This window comes from Vombatus ursinus, unplaced genomic scaffold (assembly GCF_900497805.2).
Source record: "Vombatus ursinus unplaced genomic scaffold, bare-nosed wombat genome assembly UNPS02005459.1, whole genome shotgun sequence".
NCBI lineage: Eukaryota > Metazoa > Chordata > Mammalia > Diprotodontia > Vombatidae > Vombatus > Vombatus ursinus.
The window spans coordinates 8,717,198-8,737,065 of NW_020945237.1; the positions used below are offsets into that span (position 1 = coordinate 8,717,198).

General features: G+C 36.2%; 1 protein-coding gene across 2 annotated transcripts in view; it reads right to left on the minus strand.

The window, feature by feature from the left end:
- Positions 1-6,957: 6,957 nt before the first annotated feature.
- Positions 6,958-19,868, minus strand: part of TRDMT1 (tRNA aspartic acid methyltransferase 1) — a 56,581-nt gene continuing 43,670 nt past the window's right edge. For both annotated transcript variants that reach the window (XM_027847900.1, XM_027847899.1), the window contains exons 3-11: positions 19,787-19,863; positions 19,152-19,223; positions 18,574-18,639; positions 15,322-15,391; positions 13,807-13,890; positions 12,427-12,776; positions 10,998-11,055; positions 9,574-9,703; positions 6,958-7,624 (exon numbers count right to left, since the gene is read on the minus strand). In XM_027847900.1, the coding sequence (XP_027703701.1) occupies positions 7,524-7,624; positions 9,574-9,703; positions 10,998-11,055; positions 12,427-12,776; positions 13,807-13,890; positions 15,322-15,391; positions 18,574-18,639; positions 19,152-19,223; positions 19,787-19,824 (969 nt within the window). In that variant the 5' untranslated portion in view covers positions 19,825-19,863 and the 3' untranslated portion in view covers positions 6,958-7,523. The remainder of the gene's footprint in view (positions 7,625-9,573; positions 9,704-10,997; positions 11,056-12,426; positions 12,777-13,806; positions 13,891-15,321; positions 15,392-18,573; positions 18,640-19,151; positions 19,224-19,786; positions 19,864-19,868) is intronic.

Consider the following 19,868-nt stretch of genomic DNA (forward strand, 5'->3'; position numbering starts at 1 on the left):
TATGTGTGTGTATGTATTACATATATTATTACATATTGTATGTTATATATTGTATATATACATGTACACGTATATGTACATTATATATCCACATATACATAGACACTCATATATACATGTGCATATTTTTTTTTTAAAGGAAAGATATATGTGCATATATCTCCAGAGCAATTCAAAGTAAAGAAGCAAGGATAATCATGGTATGAGGTTAGTCAGGAAACACTCTGGAGGGCAGGGGGTGGTGCCAAGCTGATTGATGGTGTCAAGCAGGAAATGATGAGGATTTGGCATGGGAGGGCAAAGTGGCAACAGCAAGGTTAAGAAGAACAACATGAAAAAAAACACAGAGATAGATTCCCAATGCAGGCTGGGCAGAAGCTATAGAAAGGACCTTGATCTGGATGATACAGGGACCTTGTTAAGTAGTAATAAAAGATCATTAAGGTAGTATTAGCTGATTAAGAATTTTGACTATCAGCCTGAGAAGTTGATTCTATAGGCAATAGGGGGAATCCTTCTTGAGTAAAGAATTGGAAAGAAAGCAGGGTTTAGAATAGACTAATGAAATAGACTGCATCTGGGGAAATTGAGTAGGATATATTTATTATAATCTAAGCACCTTCCCCATAGGGTTGTTGTGAGGACTGAAGATGATAACTTATATGAAGGGCTTCGTCAGCCTTAAAGCACTACATGAATGCTAGCTATTACCTAAGCATGAGGTGATAAGAGCCAGGACTATGAAATGAGAATGACTATATTACAGATCTGTGAATGCTTTCCAGGAGTTCAGATAAGGAAGCTTTAATAACAATAAAGATTAAACACAAACTATAGTTAACTGCAAATAAGCCTGAAAATCTAAATTCAGTAGCTGAGAATTTTGGAAATGTGGTAGGTGAAGTAGGAGGTCAGCTGGTGAAAAGGGTGGCCACATGGGAAAGCGGGAAAGTTGTAAAAGGTGCAGGCCCCCTGGTTGATATGGGCTAGGATAATGTAGGATTCAGGTCCTGGAAGCTGGTAAAAGCATGCCTTCTATTCTTGGACATTGCTGAGAGGATTCTAGCAGCCTTCATGCTCCTAACAATAGTTAGATCCTCCCCAAGGAAGACAGTATCCTTAAAGACAGAGGACTGACTCTTCTGTCCAGTATCTCTCCCCTTTCTACTCCCCAGTCACCCTAAAAGTTATATATTAGATTTATTTTCACTATTCATCTGATAGGCATAGAGGAAGTTCAAGATGTATCTTCCCCTCTCCTCCCACATATCTCCCCAACTGATTGCTGATGCTTTTCATTCCTATAGATCAACAGGACATTTATTAAGCACTTACTACACACCAGGCACTGAACTAAGCTATAAGATACAAACACAAGCAAAAAGAAAGAAAACCCTTGCCCTCAAGTAGCTTACATTCTGTGGAGGACAACTACATAGAGGGAGTAGGGGGGAGGAGGTAACCCCCCCTCTCCCCATGAGGGCAAAGTGAAGTCCAGAGAGTCAATAAAGAGATGAGAAAGAAGAGAGCTCAGTTGGCATAGTACTTCTTCAAATAGTGGTTCTGGAGAGAACTCACCAATCATAAGAAAGGCATCTTCCAAGGTGAGAAGGCTCCTTGAAAAGAGGCATTTTTAAGTTTGAAAAGGCTCTTGGGGTAGGGGTGGAAAAGTCTGGAGAGTCAGCAACAGAGTCAAGAGAGAATAATAAAAATAAATACAAAGTAACAACGATAATGGATAACATTTATATAGCGCTATGTGCCAAGCAATGTGCTTTACAATTATTCTCATTTGGTCCTCACAACAACCGGGGAAGTAGGTAGAATTATTACCCCCATTTTACAGATGAGAAAACTGAGGCAAACAGGTTAGGCAACTTGCCTAGGATCACACAGCTAGGAAGTGTCTGAGGTTGGATTTGAACACATGTCTTCCTGACTTCAGAGAGGGCATTTTATCCCCTAGAAATAAAAAACCTGGTCAAGGGAACACTTTGGTATGAATGAGCGTCAAAATGTAATTGAGTTTAAAAGAGCGATCACAAATCCTTCCTGATTTGAAAGCAGAGGGAGTGACAAAAACAGAATATTGGATGCCTGAGTCAGGGAAAGAGTACAGAAAGATGAGCCCTCTCAAGGCAGGGTGGACATGATTTACATTTCAGTTGGGAAAAAATGCAAGGAAGCTACGTGCTGAGCTAGTTTTGTTTACTTCAAATTCATTCTCTGCTTTCTATGGTTTTTTGCCACCTTCTACGAGAAACTTCTTATCATGGTAATCGTCTCCGCCTTCCCCATTGCTTTATATTTATTTTGGACACATCATGTAGATACTTAAGATGTGTCCACATTTTCTCCCCAGATAAAATGTAAGATCCTTGAGAGCAGAGACTTTATTTTGTCTTTGTATCCCACCTCCTAGCACAGAGCTGGCACAAAATAGGTTCTTAGGAAATGCTTGCTGAGGGAATGGGAAGGGAGGGAGGGAGAGAATTTGAACCTCAAAAAAAAAAAAGTTAAAAATTGTTTTTATATGTAATTGGAGAAAAAAATAAAATATTCTTTTAAAATACTTGTTGACTGCCTGGTTGGTTTGAAGGCTGATTTCAAAGAAAGAACCCTCATTCACAGCTTTGTTCGTCTATTGGTAGCTATGACATAGATTTCTAGGTAGCACCATGGACAGAGTACTGGACTTGCAAGAAGACCTCAGTTCAAATCCAGCTCAGATACCGCCTACATCACTTAACTTCCATTTGCCTCAGCTTCCTCATTTGGAAAACAGGGCTAATAGTTGTCAACACCTATGTCTCAGTGTTGTTGTGAGGATCAAAGGCAATAATATATGTTGTGTTTCACAAAACAAAGGACTATGTGTATGCTATTATTATTATTATTATTATTATTGTTGTTGTTATATTGTTGGGCAGGGTTAAGGTCTTGTTCTGAAGAAGAGAAAGAGATTAGACACGAAAACTACTCAGTGCATTTCAATCATTATTTTGGGATACCATAAGAGCTTTATTCCTTTGCAGTTTTTTGCTTGTTTACAGTTGCCATTCCCTTGAGTAATATCAAAGATTTGGTCACAGGATTCAGAAATAACTTTAGTAATATTCACCCCAGGACACTTTCTGTTGTCACTTAGTTTCCAATTATCTCTATAGTATAACAACTACAGGAAGAAGAATAGGACATCATTCATTCCTGTCTGGACAATTATCCCAAAGGGTGAAAATCCAAGACTTCTCCCAAGAGAGACTATTAAAACAAATACTGATAGGTATTAAAATTGAGTAAATGTGGCTTTTTGTGGCCACCCTTCAGAGCACAGGAGCTTCACAGGAAGGAATACCAGAAAAAAAGGCAGAGATTCAGTAAGATGAGCATAGTGATAAATGACTCCTTTCAAGGTCCATGAGTGAAGACTTTGATCTGGTGTACCTTCTATTTAAAAAAAAAAAAAAAGCTGCCAAGTTTAGCCCTTGTATTTTCCAATCTGAACTCCTGCGTCTAGCCTTAATCTGACAGCAATGAAAGTAGATAGCTATAAAATGAGCAATTATCGTGTTAACTTGGCATTCATTTTAATAATTAGTCTCCAAATTGCAGCCTATATTAGTGATTATTTCACAAGAATTTTAATGCTTACTTTTATGTACAAAATTTAGTTGAAAGCTCTTTCTTGAACTGGATGGCTGGGCCAAATGACAACTCAAAATTATTTTGGTGTGAATGACATATTGGCTGTGTTGCAGTCTGCTGAAGCCAATCTTCCTGTTTAAAAAATGTCAGCCAAGTGAGTTAGTCTGGTTATGAATATATACTTCTAGATTTTATGTGTCTGGTGAACACCATGCCATTTTCCTAATGAACAAATTAGGGCCTAGACAGAGAGAAAAGAGAGGCACTGGAGAAAACATTTTGATGGAAAAAACAAATGATAACCCAACAGAAGTAGTAATTTTGAACAGATACGGAGTGATAATTTAGCTATAAGTCAAAAAATTTTAAAGAGATTGACCTAAGAGGGATTAGTCACAGCTATAGGAATTCTAGCATATCCCAGATTAGAAAATTTTCAAAATAAAATTTATATTATGATAAACTGAGAAAGGTTATATCAACTTGATCATTGCTGTAAATAATAATATGTATTTTGGGATGGGGGTGGTATTAAATTTTTTCTAATCAAATCAAATAAAAACATAGTGCTCAAGGTACCAAGAAGGGCACCCAAAGGAGTATAAAATGAGAGCTAGTTTTTATAGTCAGAGTGACTGAGTTGGTGTGTGAAGAGAAGGAGAAAAAAAATAGGGTAATTAAGAAGTCAACTGGCTTGGAATAAAGCACTTTGTTGGGTATATGGACCAGATTGAAGGAGCAATGATGAAGTGTGTGAACTCTGGTCTGAGGGAGACTGCAATACAGGGAGATAAGATAGGTCCTAGTGACTCCACCCTCCACAGTAATATATATATCATCTTTGCCCTCAGAGATGCAATGTAGTACAGTGGATAGAAAGCTAGCCTCAGTGCCAGAAGACTTGGGTTCAAGTCCTGCTTCTGACATATACCGAACTGTGACCCTGGGCTAGTTGCTACAGTTCTCAAAGAAAATAAATTGCAAAGAAGATGTTGGCCAGTACTCACAGAGGGGGTTTCCAGTTTCTAAAACCAATGAAACCAAAGATCCTCTAACCCTCAGAGAAAAGGAGTTCTGACTTGGGGAAACAAAGCATATTTTATAACAAGAATTAAGAAATATAGGCCAATATAAGAAATGACCATGAGAAATGCATGCTTACTTGGCAAATGAATTTTTCTAATGTGGATGAGAAGAGACTTCATTAGAAATAAATGGGATCCAAGTTTACCTTTGAAGAGAAGTATTTCAATAAGTAGAAATGCAGAGGATGTCCAATTCAGACACGTGTCAACACACAGAGGCAGGAAGGGTTAAGAAAAGGCAAGGAGACTTGGGAACTGCTAGTATTCAAGTTCATTTGGAATGAAAGCAGGAAATGGAATACCACAAAATAAGGCTAGAGCATAAGTTAAGAGACAAAATTTGGAGAGTTCAGCCTTCCGGTATGTTTTTTTTTCTTCTCCTACCCTCACAACTATGAGTGTAGTCCATGCAGAAGAAGGAAAGGATATGGAATCAAGTTGAGGAGTTGGCCTAGGCAAGAAGAAAGGCTCTTTCATCATCAGTCTGGAATGAAAGAGATGGTGGGAGAAGATGTCAGAGAACACAGTGACTGGCACACAGTAGGTACTTAATAAATGCTAGGTGACTGAATTTTAAGTGAGAAGAGGATAAGAGTGCAATTTTGACAAGTGGTCTCTCTTTTTTGTTTTTTTCCTGTGAAGGGCCTATGGAGAATAATTAAGTCTTCCTACAAGAGGTGGTATTTGAGTTGGGCTTCAAAGAATGGGCAGGAATTCCAAAAAATGGAAGGCAAGAAAAGCAGGATATTTCAGGAGTAAGTATGGGAAAAAAAAACAAAAGGGGAAGAGCTCAGGGAGTATAGTGAAGGTGGTAAGTAATACAGTTCACTCAAGAATAAAGCATGCTTGAGTAATGTTGCAGCAATGTGAGGCAAGAAGGTATGTGAGGTCAGGCTGCAATGACAGGGAGGCATCGGAGTGTGGCAGGCCTTGAATGACAAGGAAAAGCACTTGAACTTTGTTAGGCAAGTGGAAATTGGCAAGGATTTTTGAATAAATAACGTGTATGTATAGGAAGATGAGTTTAGAAGCAATATGAAAAATGGTTTGGAAGTCAGAAGACCGGTTAGGTGGTCATGGCAATAGCCCAGAAGAAAGGGGAATTACAGTGGGAATAGAGAGATAGGAATGGATGTAAGACATTGCAGATACCGAATTGACAGGGCTTGGATAAAAAAGGTGAGCGAGAAAGAGTCAAAGATAAAACTAAAATTTTCTAATTGGAGACCAAATGGTAGTGCTGCAGATAGAAATCAAAATAAAAAGGGGGGGCAGGTTTCAGAGAAATTAAAACTTTGGCTTTGAATATGATGACTTTGAGGATATGTTGACTAGTGGGATGACGAGTTAGAGAATGCATTTAGATAGACAGAGATCTGGCAAATAGTCTGGAGCTCAGGAAAGAGCAGGGCTAGATAGAGATCTGGGAGTCACGTGAATTATAGTAATAGCTGACACTCAACACAAGTAAGATGGCTAAAGAAGAGAGTGTACAGAAGAGGGGCAAGGACAGGATATTGGGGAATACCCATTCTAAGGAACAGAAGACGGAAAGAGGATGAGCAGACAGCAAAGGAGAAAGAGGAGTAGCTGCAGAAACAAGAGAACCAGGATTGTATAACATCTTAAAACCAAGAGAAGACAGACTAGATAACAGAAGGAGGTGGTCAGTAATGAGAAAAGCTGCAAAGATGTTAAAGTAGATAAAGACTAAAAAAAAATAAGTTAATAGATCTCATGATTGGATCATGGGTTTTAATACCAATAGGGGTCTTAGAGATTATCTAGCCTAACATTTACTTAACCACTGAGGGGATGGAAGCAGGTGCACGACCAGATGGGTTGGTCTTGTCAAAGAAGAGGGCCACCTCTTTATCAGAGACTAGGGGAAAGGAAGAAAGAGTAGGAGATGACGTCACCAGGTTTCAAGATAAAGAGAGTGAGAGAAGATGACTCTGGTGTTAATAGAGAGACATAGGACAGTAGCAGCAGAGAGGAGCAGAAGCAGGGGTTGAACCTAGGTTCTGTGGCTCCAAATTCAGCATTTGCTCCAGTGTGCAATGATTCTTCATTGGCAGATTTTGAAAGAGCAGTTTCAGCAGAGGAGAGGAGAGAGAAATCAGTTTACAGGTAGCTGAAAAGAAACCAGGTTGTGAAAGACACATTTGGTATAATGTGTTCAAGAAATAAAATCAATACCTCAAGAAACAAAATAAAAATCACAATATGCATTAAAACAACTTTTCTTTATTTCGTATACAAAAATAGGCAATCTATCAATTATGCTGTTAAACACACTTAAAAAAGATCTTTCCACATAATGCAATGAACTATTCATGTACAACAGAAGTCTTTTTATTTAGAATGTGTCAATGTTCCTCAATGTGTGAAGGTCACTATATGACACCTGTATCTTGATTCATTTATTCAAGGGACATATTTTTAGAATACATTTTTCATTTGCATATTCAAATTTATCATACATTCTTCACACTTAGTATGAGTAATAATGATCTTTACTTTAAAAAATAGAGTAGATAGTAATGAGAAGTTTAAAGGGAAGTGAGATTCAAGAACTCTGATTGTAGTAAGTGCTTAAATAAATGTTTTCTAAATTGAATTGATAATATTTTTTTACAATTAATATTAAATAACTTAAAATTTCAAATTCTTTCTAAAAGAAATTTAACCATGTGGCTCAGTCTGTTCAAAATAATTTCAAAAATAAAAATTTCATCATTCTCTTCTGAACATGAGGGAACATCATTACCATCATCTTGAAGTATGTCACAATCACCCAAGCAATATCTTGATGAGTTTGGACACGACACGTACATTAAGACTATTCCCAAGTAGGCGGTAACATTGTTTCACTGTTATCTTCTCAGGAAATCCTAGAGACAGAGACAAAGAGAGACAAAGAGAGAGGAGGAGGGGGCAGGGATGAAGTGGGGGAAAGAGAAAGGGAGAGAAATCAGAGTATAAATCTTTGTAAGATTGAATTTCAGCCACAAAAAGATCCATCCTTTATTAAAAGTGAGAGGTGCAACGTAACACAAATGACTTCATGAGACTTAACAAACGAGATCTCTGAACATGCAATTCACGTAACGCTTCCAGAGGAAGGAGGAAAAGAGCATCGGCGTGACGATCACTGAAGGCGCACTGACCCTCCGGCCGCCACTAGTTCACCACTGCTTGTCCTGCTCTGCTACCTCTTTACCTCATCCATATTTTGCAACATTACTTTTTTTTTAAACAAAATACACTCAAAGTCTTGTTTTCACCGCAGAACATGAAAGTCCAGATTTCAATCTTAAAAGTTATCCTGTGACATGTCATCTTTGCATAGAGAATACAGACCGATGATTACTCCATAGGTGAATGTAACACTGGAGTTACACTTTGGACATACATACTACAGCAGTCACATAATGAAAGGCTAATTAAGTGTATAAATGAACGGTCAACTGGATTAAAGAACACCAAGAACAGCAAGAGAGTATTCATTTAAAAGTACCAAGAATCTGATCTGGTCATAGAAAAGTTGCTATGTCAACAACAGGGTCTGTTACTGAAAAAAAAAAAAACTTAGAGAAAGTACAGTGTGATAAAGTATTAAACTCTGTAACTACTATAATTGCAGCACAATCACTCCACCTAATCATGCATCTGTTATTTTCAAAAAATATGAATTAGGAAATAAAGTGCTCACCTCATCTCAATTATAATTTAATTCAAAGTAACTCCAGGTTTATAAACATGACTACTTTGTTACAGTAAGACTGAGGCAGAAGACACATAACATTGGATATAAATAAAAACTAAAATATTAAAAACAATAATAAAACAAAACAGAACATCTCACTGGTGATCATCAATTAGTTCAGATAGCATAATATTAATAAAGAACACAATCTCAGGTTCAATCATATACTCTCTAGCTAGCTGCACTCTAACTTCCAGAAAGAGACTTCACCCCATAATGTGGGACAGATATTTTAGAAATATATTCACTGATCACAAAGAGAACCAAGACAAACAGTATGACAGAACTTGTGCAAATCCATCACTACAACTGAAAAAATAATTCAAAACACACATCAAATTCTTATCAGTGATCAATAGTGTGATCCATGGGTGTAAAAATAGTAACAGCGCTCACCAGCCATTTTATAGCTCAGCTTAGCATACAAATAAATCAGAATTTCAGTGATATGTAATTTCGTTGGTCGGGGTACTCCTTCCACCAAGGCAGATCACAGTACCTCTACAATGGCAGATAGTCTTTGAAAGTTTCTGTGCCCAGAAATTCATCACAATGCAGTCAACAGGATGATGGGCTTCTCCCAAATTCAGCTAAACCGGTTATCAAACAAAAGCCACACTGTCCACTGCTAAGCCTACTGTTGTTAAGCTTTTCTAATTTGATAAAACCTCCACCTTTGAGAACCCAGGGTCACCTTCCCACAAGAAAGAGGCCCTTGAAGCAGGGCTTTGGTGGAAGCAATATACACATATACACATATGTGTGTATATCTATCTATATGATACATGCTTTTAAAATGTGATTTAAATAACTGAAGCATATATTTCTAAATCTCACAGCTATCAAAAAGACCTATTCCTTTTATGCAAACAAGATTATTTCCCCAACTAAAATCCAAAAGCAAGATTGAGAGGAGAGATTTTATCTATAAAAGTCATGAATGTAAATGTCTATTCTCCCCCCTTCTGAATGCCTCCCAGTTTGGAGGAAATTAATGGGAGGCTGAAGCGATTCATGTATTAGAGATGGATAACTTAGCATATTTAAATCAAAAATTACCTGAATTTTACTCACCAAACCCTGGAGGAAATCCATGAAGATTTGCTATTTCTCTAGGGGTAAAATATCTCAATTTAAGCATTGACAACTTCATAAGCTTCTGTTCTTCTGACAATGTTTCAAGAGACATGTATACATTTTCAATCTGAAAGCACATCAGATATCATAAAGTTTTGTGTAACTGCTTTTAAGAAAAGCTGCCATGTGATACCGCAGAAGAATACAAGCATGTCTTCTATTAAAAAGAAGGTTACAAAGTGTTCCACATTGAGCAAAATGGCCTAGTACCCTAAACTGAGTCACAAACACATTAATGCCATCAGAAACTAAAAAAGAAATAAATCATAGTGCTGAAGAGGCCAGAACATTTTTCTACTGTAATTATCAGCTATGCTCTTACTCAAACACTCGACCACAAAACTGTAAACTCTTGCCAACCACAAGATAAAAGAGCCATAAGAAAAGAGTCATGGATCATGCCAAGGGAAAGCATCGGCAGCCCCCATTAGTCTCACAAAGCTAAGAGGAAGAACATGGTACCTTGCACTGTTTATCACTCATTTCACCAACTAACAATCCCTTCAAGTGACAAATTGCACTAAGTAAACTTCACTCATCAGATCTAGAAACTTAGTTGACTCTGATGACATTTTTAAGAAGGGTAAATTTATGTTAATAGAAATGTTTTAATAGGGCAGAGAAGAATGCATTGAAACCTTGCTGGTATACTATTTACAGTAGAATTCAGTATAAAATAGGTCCAAATTCAATTCCATTCATTGAAATTTGGGGCTGAAGTCCCAAAGGAACCTTGTTAAAAACCAGATAGACTTCGCTAGAAAGCAGTCCCTGAGGTCTGTGTGGCTCTAGTGCAGTCTGTGTGGCACTGTGAGGCTCCAGTGCAAAGTCGGTAAAAGCATGAGATGCTTGCAAGACAATAGTGAGGGGAATAAAAGGAATTGCATGAAATCATAAAAATAGCTGTTGGTGCATTCTTAAACCCAGTAATACTAAATGTAAAAGATTCTATAGTAATTAATATGTTGAATATGTAAACTAGTATTTTTTCCCAGATGATTTTATTAGTGTAGGGAACAATCTCCCCTGACAAACATTAAGAACTCATGGTAACTGGGAGTCTCAGACATTCTCGGGGTGGAGGGGGGTGGGGGGGAAGACAGGAAGGTGTGAAGAGGGGCGTGCCGCTGAGGGTCAGACAGTCAGCACACGTCAGAGGCTGGGCGTGCTGTCTTCTTGACTCCAAGACAAGTCCTTTCACTAACAGGCCATGATGTTTCTCAAGATTATGCAGGGACATGTAAAATTAATGCCAAATGCTATTCAGATAAATACCTCTAAATGTAGGGAAGACAATTTTAAGAACTTTATGATTCCGTTTGCTTGAAGATTTTAATTAAATTTGAAAATGTGTAAATTACCTGTATATCCTCAGCAGTTTGCAAGACAGAGCCAGTCCCTTCTACATAGCTTCCATATCTAAAAAACAAAAATTACTTAAGATAGGTGTGAATGCAAACTACTCAGCTCAGAAGTGATGGATGCTAAATTTCTATCTATGAAGGCATAAAATATCTCAATACTAAAAAGCTATTGTTGCTCAGTCATTCAGTCATGTTCTCTTTATTTTCTTCTTCAGTGTGTCCCCATTTTACAGATGAGGAACTGAGGCAAAAAGGGGGTTAAATGACTCACTCAGGGTCAAACAGCTGAAGTCACATTTGAACTCAGGTCTTTCTGACTCCAGGCCCGGTACTCTATCTGCTGTCCCATCCAGATGCCCCCATCCCCAAATTAAATCACAAGAGAAAAATGCATAAAGCCCTTCCATTCAAACTTTCTCAACACTATTGTACTTTCAGAGCCATTTTAAATACCTACATTTTATTTTATTTTAAATACCCACTATCATTTTAAAACACCCACATATCCTACCATATTCCATAACATTCATTAAGAGTTGGCCAAATAATGACAGTCAGTATAGGTCTTAATAAAACAAAAAATGACTTGTTAAAATAAAATTGCTTTCATCTTCATACTACTTATTTCATGATAAATGAATGAAAAAAGCATTCATTAAGCACCTACTATGTGCAAAGCACTGGGCTAAGTGCTCTACAGACAGAAAAAGATCACTTCTGCTCTCAGGAAGTTTACATTTTACTATGGAGAAACAACACATATAGGAGGGTTTAGCCAGGAGTGTGGTGGTAAATATTTAACAACCAGCTACGGGGGGGGGGGGGGGGAATTTAGGTCATAAAGTTTACTGCCAAATTGTGTAATGGCATGGAATGAATCTCTGACCACAACATATTAAGTCTGTTAGCTACATCACTTATTATCACCATTCTCGGCGATCTCTTTGACTCTTTCCCTCTGCCCTCAGTCCCACATACAACTACATATAAGTCCTTTCAATTCTATCTCTACAATATATTTATTTAAAATAATATGACTGGAGGGTTTCATTTTAATGGTGCATGGATCTGACAGATACAATTCTTTGTAACTTTAAGGCACAATAAAAAGAAGGGAGTTAAGGAATTCAGTCATTCAACCATCTATAGAAATCTCGTTTGTGCCATGAGTAATTAAGATCTTCTGAAGGTCACCAAACAAATGGCATTGTCCTTTATAAGCACTTTTATGGGTTGTGCACATAATGTTCTGCCAAAAGAAATTTTCACTCATGTTCTATTGGACCAAAACCAAGTAATTAGAGAAAATGAATTCTAACAGAAACAATTTCCAAAACATGACACTTGTTTGAAGGGTAATCACAGAAGCCATGGCGAATAAGACCAAGATATTTTTGACCATCAATAGAGTCTTTTTGAAGCTTACCCTTTTGTAAAGCACGTCGATCGCCTGCAAGTGGGCTGAACAATGTCTAATAGAAGAGCATAGCGTAACAAGGCCTTTGGTGGCAAAAAGTACTGACTCATATCATTGTCATCCTCAAGAAAATCTTTTAACATTTGAACAGAGAGATCACTGTCCTGCTGAAGTTTTCTCTCTATTTCTTCTGCAGTTTCCAGTTTGAAAAGGAATGTCTCTCTCCCAGAACACTGTGTGTTGCCATCACAGTGAGGGTTTGGTTCCATTTTCCTCTCTTCACTGTTTTTCCTCACATTTATGGTAACTGTGTGCCTTTGTGAATTTGCAGATTCAACTGTGGGAAATTCAACCAGTACCTGATATGAAGTAAAAAGATGCAAATGTTTTTAAAAATCAAAGACAAATCCATGACTACTGTCCAATGAAATTATAGAGTAATTACTCAGGTTATTGAAATGTTTGCCTTAAAAGTGATAAGCTGGAATGCTCTGTCACTTTTTCAGTATTTCCAAGGACACATCACAAGGCACAGGAAACAATCTATCGTCCATTTTTACATGTGGTCAGATAATGTAGGATATGAGGATATTGTGCTCTCCCTCAGTAAACAGGAGAAGCTGTCCAGCAAAGTCTAGCAGTAGTTACTTGGCAGGGTAGCAACTTATTGAAAATGGATTTTGGACCAAAAGTTTCATTAAAAAAGAACTGGATCACTTCCATGCACAAAAGGAAAAACAGTCATGGAAAGGAGAAAAGTCCTTTTTACACCCGGTGGGTATTTATTGCATGTAGCTCCCTTAGGACTTGCAACAACTTCCAAAGAGCTCAATTATTTCTATAAAATCTGGATCATTTTATAAAGGTTCATTTGTAAAAGAAAATACAAGCACTCTTCTAACACAACTTAATACTTTCAATAAAGAATCAAAAGATGCTTTGGCTTGGATTTCTTCTATGTTTTACTCACAAAGCTGACCCCTATACTTGACAAATTATGTACTATCGTGACATATGGGACAAAAAGGCTATCTTTCACACATGAAATGAGATGGACATGCGTTTTGAATTCTCCTTGGTGGTAGACGCTCGAAGTTTCACAGACCCAATTTTGCCATCTCATCTCTCACCTGGAAACCACTGTGATCAAAGGTTCTATTAGTGAACTACAAGCCACAGACCCTAATTAGTCTCGTACTCATTGTAAACATGGTTTAATCATCTGAGTTAACCAGCTAAGACATCATAGAAAATAATGGAGAGTATAACCATTTTAAGACTTAACTGGTATGAAGAAAAGGAAGAAGGTCAGAATTGTCCATGTAACTAATTTGACTTAATGTAGGATACTTCAAAAATAAATGAACAAGAAAAAACAGAAAGTGATACCTGACCAGGAACTTGAAACGGTAATGGTTCTGACTGGAGTTTTGCTATTAGAAAGTAACGTAGTCTGGAATTTGGGATACCAAGCTAAAAACAAAACATATCAATTAGTTACACAAAAACAAATTTCAATTTCAATTAAAAAGCTGTATCAGAATGACTACAATTAGTTAGTTTTTAAAAAGTCTTCTACGCATACATTTTCCTTCTTGTAGTAGTAAATGTAGCTATTGTTTGCAGAAGTAATTTTTCAGTCCTTCTCAGTTCATGCTTTTATATTCAACTGATGGAGATGAGGATTGCTCTCAATAAATATTCTACCAGAGGGCCATTTTCATTGTAAATTATACAGGTAAATATCAGGAAAATGTAAGTAAGGATCAGGGCAGGGATTGGACCCATGGTTTCATTAGCATGGAGAACTCTCCAATAAAGAAACTGACATTTCCTTTCCTAATGCAAGTAGACTTCTTTTCTGCAACTTAGTCTTAGAGCTGCCTAGCTAAGTAAAGTCATACTCAAATACTGAGATTTTTCCAGTTTGAGTAAATGAAATTCAAATACATTTGAACTAAATTATCTCTATAGTACCCTTCAGCTATAAATTGTCTGCTCCTTAAGCCAATTTTTGGCTTTTCATTTATTATCCAATTTCATTCAATAAAGCTGTCACTATGTGGTAGAAATTTAAAGGTAGCCAAATATGAAGTAAGACATTTTAAAATACTTCTAGAGATTTAACATCACCCATTTTCAAAATTTATAACTAGCTTCAGGAATTAGTTGTTTTAAATGTATCTCTTCCCTTCATTTCCATAACAGGGAACTGAGTAATGTGAAAACATATGGATAGAAAGACAAAAAGTAAAGAACCAAAGAAGACAGAATAGATAGTAAAGGCACATTAGGGGGAAAAGAATCAGTAGCCTATCAAAAATGTGCCTTACTCCAAAAGTAGAAAATTTGGGGTTTTTTAAATTATAAAGTCATAATCTAACACTAAATTATAAGCATTATCATTTGATATGATTAATTTTATAAAGTTTTGGATTATTTTAAAATATGACAAAGATTTTGATACCATTTGAAACAAAAATACTATTTTTGGAATCATACAATTAAACCATATTTTAAAACCATTTTTAGTAAATAGCAATACCTCCTATATCATAGATGGATTAAAAAAGAAACATGACATGAGCTTTGCATGTTTTCGGTACTTAAACAATTATTTGGTTGTGACTGAATGAACAGAACATAAGCTACAAAAAAACCCTTATTTCTCATTAAAAAATGTGTGTATACCTACAATGTATACCAATGCACACATAAAATATATACAGGAATGTGAAAAGATATAAATAGGCATGACTGTATGTGTGTACCACTAAAAAGGTCAAAAAGTATAGCATTATCTAGAACAGTCCATAAAGTAGAAATTCTATTGAATGAATCAAATTCCTAGAATAAAAGCCTTCAAGCTATAGTATACACAGGTCTTTATCATTTGTTACTTACAGCTGTTGGAGATAATAGAAATTCTTGGTATTTAAAGCCACAATTTTCTAGTGTTTGCACAAAAATGTCTCTGAAAAAAAGGTTTTAAAAAATAATTTCATTATGCAATTACAAATATACTTGTAGACCTCATATTAAACACAGAAACTTATTTAAAATAAAAATTGTAGGGGGCAACTAGGTGGCGCAGTGGATAGAGCACCAGCCCTGAAGTCAGGAGGACCTGAGTTCAAATGCGGCCTCAGACCAAACACTTGACACTTACTAGCTGTGTGACCCTGGGCAAGTCATTTAACCCCAACTGCCTTAAAAAAAAAATTAAAATAAAAATTGTATCTCCAAGAAAGTTCTTTAAAAATAAGTTAAATATTTTGGGTAGGATTGTTCTGCCATGACCTCAGAGCTGATCCACTACTATGACATTTTCTGATGCTATGCTCAACTCTGAAATACTTCTATAATTCAGTGAACATTGATTTCACTAGTATAGGTATCACCTCCACCAACACAGATCTGAATCCTTCTAAGACTCAATAAATGATCTTTAAGAGCTTCTGCAAAAATCATCACCCTGTGGCCAAGCTGACAGTGAGCAATCTGAACCTATCTAGGCTGGTTTCTCAGATAACAGACACGGAGTCTGTTACAAAGCTCAGAATGAAATTTCTAAGGCTCATTGGACTTGCCAGAGTTAACCCACCACTGGAAGAGCCATCAAGAACCCAAGGTCACCACCAGGTTACAATGAGGTGTCAGAGAAGGGCACTCTGAGAATAATTCTATAATAAAATGATAGCAATATAAACATACTAGTTCTTCGAGGATATGAATAATTAAAGTTGGTAATCAGAATTTCTCTGCACTGCGTGCCATTGGATGCTGTGAAGCAATCCCTGGCATTGCACAAAGGAAAACATTGTAATAGCAACTGGGTGTATAAAGCCAACACACCTGCTTAGCTGTCTGTGCTGGCTATGCACACTGGGCTCAGATGGTCTAGATAACCACTGAAGATTAGCTATAATCAATCAAATGATCAAAAGACTGACTTCCTATTGGTTTATGCTAAATCACTAAAACAATTCAATAACATAGGATGCACAGGTGATTATAGCATGTGCAAAATAACATCAATTTATATTTTGAGGTTTTCATATGGAATTTTTTGTAACCAGCTTCCATCAAAGGTAGTAAGACAAAACTGAGAAATCTGAAAAGGTAATAAAGCAAAATGAATCAAGGCTGATGATGTACTAGTACCAGAGGAAACTAACTTCACCTGGACTCCCCCTCCTAATGAAATAATGGGTCCAGTAAAAAATATCTGTATCTTGCATATACCTAGATATGTCCCCAATAGAATGCATGCTTCTTAAGAGTAGAGGCTCTTTTACTCTTTGCATCCTTAGTATTTAGCACAGTACTTGGCATCTAGTAGCACTTAAATCATTGTTTGTTGATTAACAGCAATTTTTTTTAATTGTTCCATGGTTCTGGCAAAATTAATGCGCTTAAAAATACAGCAAATGTATACATGAAAATATTGAATTTTAAAAGTAAAAATGAAATGGAACAGCTCTCAAATACTAGCTTACATAGGTAAAGGAGAAAATGAAAATGGTTTTGAACCATCTTTTAAAGTGACTTATTACGTCCAATAGCATTCATTTCCAGGCACAAAACTTATTAAGGGCAAATAATTACACACTTCTCATTAATTTTGTTTTAGTATTTTTAGATTATAAACAAATTTAATTTGATGATACATGAGTATTTTGTCAGCCTTAGATTATCTGCAGTCATCAATACTATTTTTTCCTCCATTCTTTGTCACTTTTATTCAGTAGTTTTTTGTTTTATCAATAGTATTTAAAAAAAATTTTCAAAGGGTTTTATTCCAACGGTTATGCAAAATGTTGTTTTACATAAAAGGTTCTGTCATTGCAAAATATGAGCTTAGTTCTGGTTAGATAACTTACTGAAGAGGGTTGGAATTCATTTCTTATTCTTACAGAAAGAACCAGGAGACTTGCTGAAGGAAGGAGGGACTTAACATTTACACGGTTCCAACTATTAGTCAAAAGGGAGAATAACAACAAAGCATTCTAATTGAGTCTCCCTACCTGCACTGCAATAGGGTTCATTTACCCCTAACTAGTGGTCAAAAAACAGCTTTGAATAATCCCAATTCTAACTAAGCAACTTTCTGTTTCTAAAGGAGACATTCATTGATACAGACAACAAAAGGTTAGTGAAAATTAAAATATAACTTTTTTCCACCCAAGTTCTTGAGCCCCTTCAAATTCATCCACGACCCCAGAGTCCAATACTTTTAATGGGGAAATGAGGCTCAGATCGGTCAAGTGGTCATTTTGCAGAGGTGAATTATTACTCTGAAGCTTAGTCATCATTTAACAAAATCAACAAACATTTTCTAAGGGCCTACTTCATTTATTACCCAATTTTAGACACTATGGGAGATTGAAAGATAAATAACTTGTTTTTGTGGGAAAATGCCTCTTAAATTAATGGAATTTAGAATTTTAACTGCTTTCCACAAAGGTGGGTAGTCATTACTATGTCCTTTATATTTATATGACATGAGTACCTAATTATTTTTATCTGTTTTAATTTTGTACTTAAAGAGAGTTTAATGGCTCCACCATGTAATCTGAATTTTTTTTTTTTTTTTGGTCCAGATCAATGATTTCCTTGGTGTTGGGGAGCTCTCTGATGTGGAAATTTTCTTCACTGATGCATACTGACAACTCATCTGTTACTGAGCATTCTAGAGAGGCTTCTGGGACAGGGAGATGTTAAATGACTTATCCACACAGTCAGGATGTATCAGAGACAGGAAATGAATCCAAATGACCCCCCACTGCAAAGCTAGTCCTCTGGCTACTCTGTCCATCTTACTTGAATATTAAGCATTATGATTTTGATTTCACAATGTGAAGACAGGGCTTGGTTACAGGGAATTATGATATTACATGAAACACACTGATTAGGACAATATTTCATAAAGTATGCCCAAAATGAAAAGGGAAAAAATCAGTAGGCATATCATAAAAAAATGCAATATCTTTTTTTAAAAGTTAGCCAAAATTAGAACTGTGGCCCTATTTTACATCTACATAAATGTCATATTTCAGTATCTGCATGAATTCATTTCTGAAGTTGCCATTTCAATATCTTCTGCTACAAGACCACTCAAGTTTGAAACACAATCAAGGCAAACATATGCTTTACCTGGTAGAAGACACTTCAAATCCTTTAACATTTTCTAAAAGGATATACTTTGGTAATTTTTGTAGCCTGCAAGAAAAAAGTTATTGTAAATTATATTACAAAAAGGAACAAAACCCACACTATTATTTAGGAAGAACATTTTTCAAATCATTTGCAAAGTAGAAAGAATTCATTACTAATGCTTTAAAAAGTCAGAAAAGTCATTACTCATGTACCTTGTGGAGATAAATCAGGCTCAGCCAAATCATTGTTTTAGAAGTAAACTTAAAGCAAACTCACTTTGGAAAATATAGTATAAAACACAATAGACTGAGAGACAGAGATCTGGGTTCTAGTCTTGGCTCTGCCTCTAACTAGCTGTGTGACAATGGGTTTTAATACTTCATCTGTCTGGGCCTTATAAATCTGTAAAACGAGAGAACTGAACAAGGTGAGCGTTGAGGGACTTCTAGCTCCCAAGTCAAATGGGTAGCAAGAACAGTTTACAGTATCTGGATAAAGTGAAAGCAAGGGTCACATTCACCCAAATGACCAATTTTCATACTCCACATAAGACTCTGAAGAAATTAAGGCTGTACCCTGGAAGAATATTAAGAATATGCAGGAAACTCTTTGTCCTCGGATCAGTCACATCTCCTTGTAGGCCAATTCTAGAGGGATAAAGAACACACATATGGTGAAAATTAACATAGTAAATTATTCTGAAAATCGTGATTAGCTCTGTGAACTTTAGTTCAAAAAGAAAAATAGAAATTAGCATGCTTCCTCATTTCAAATTCTTTAATATTCAAAAGGACTGAAGTCTGAGTCAAACAGGATTTTGTGGTTTATAGGGAGAACCCTACCACCTGTCACAGCAATATTTCTACGGGAAAACACACTCCAAATTCTAAACAACTGTCTTACAAATGAGCTTTGGAATGGAATTTACACTATATACAGGCTCTTTAAAATGCAGGCTGTCCCACAATAAATCATATTACATATTAAGGTGGGCTACTTAAGAATAAGTCATCAAGCAACAGTTATAAAAATGGATAAATATTAGGACATGGTGGGTCAGATTTTCATTCAATGTATAATTCACTTGATTTCATAACAGAATAAAGGCTTGTGAATATAATGAATTGTATCTACAGAAAGTGAAATGTCTTATCCTTTGTAAATCCTTCACAAGTATCTTCCCCAGTAGAAAATGATTTATTATACCTACCTTGTGAATGGCTGACATGGAGGACTCATTAAAATCATATTGAAGGATAGCTGATTAAATTCCTGGAGCGTAATTCCCTAGA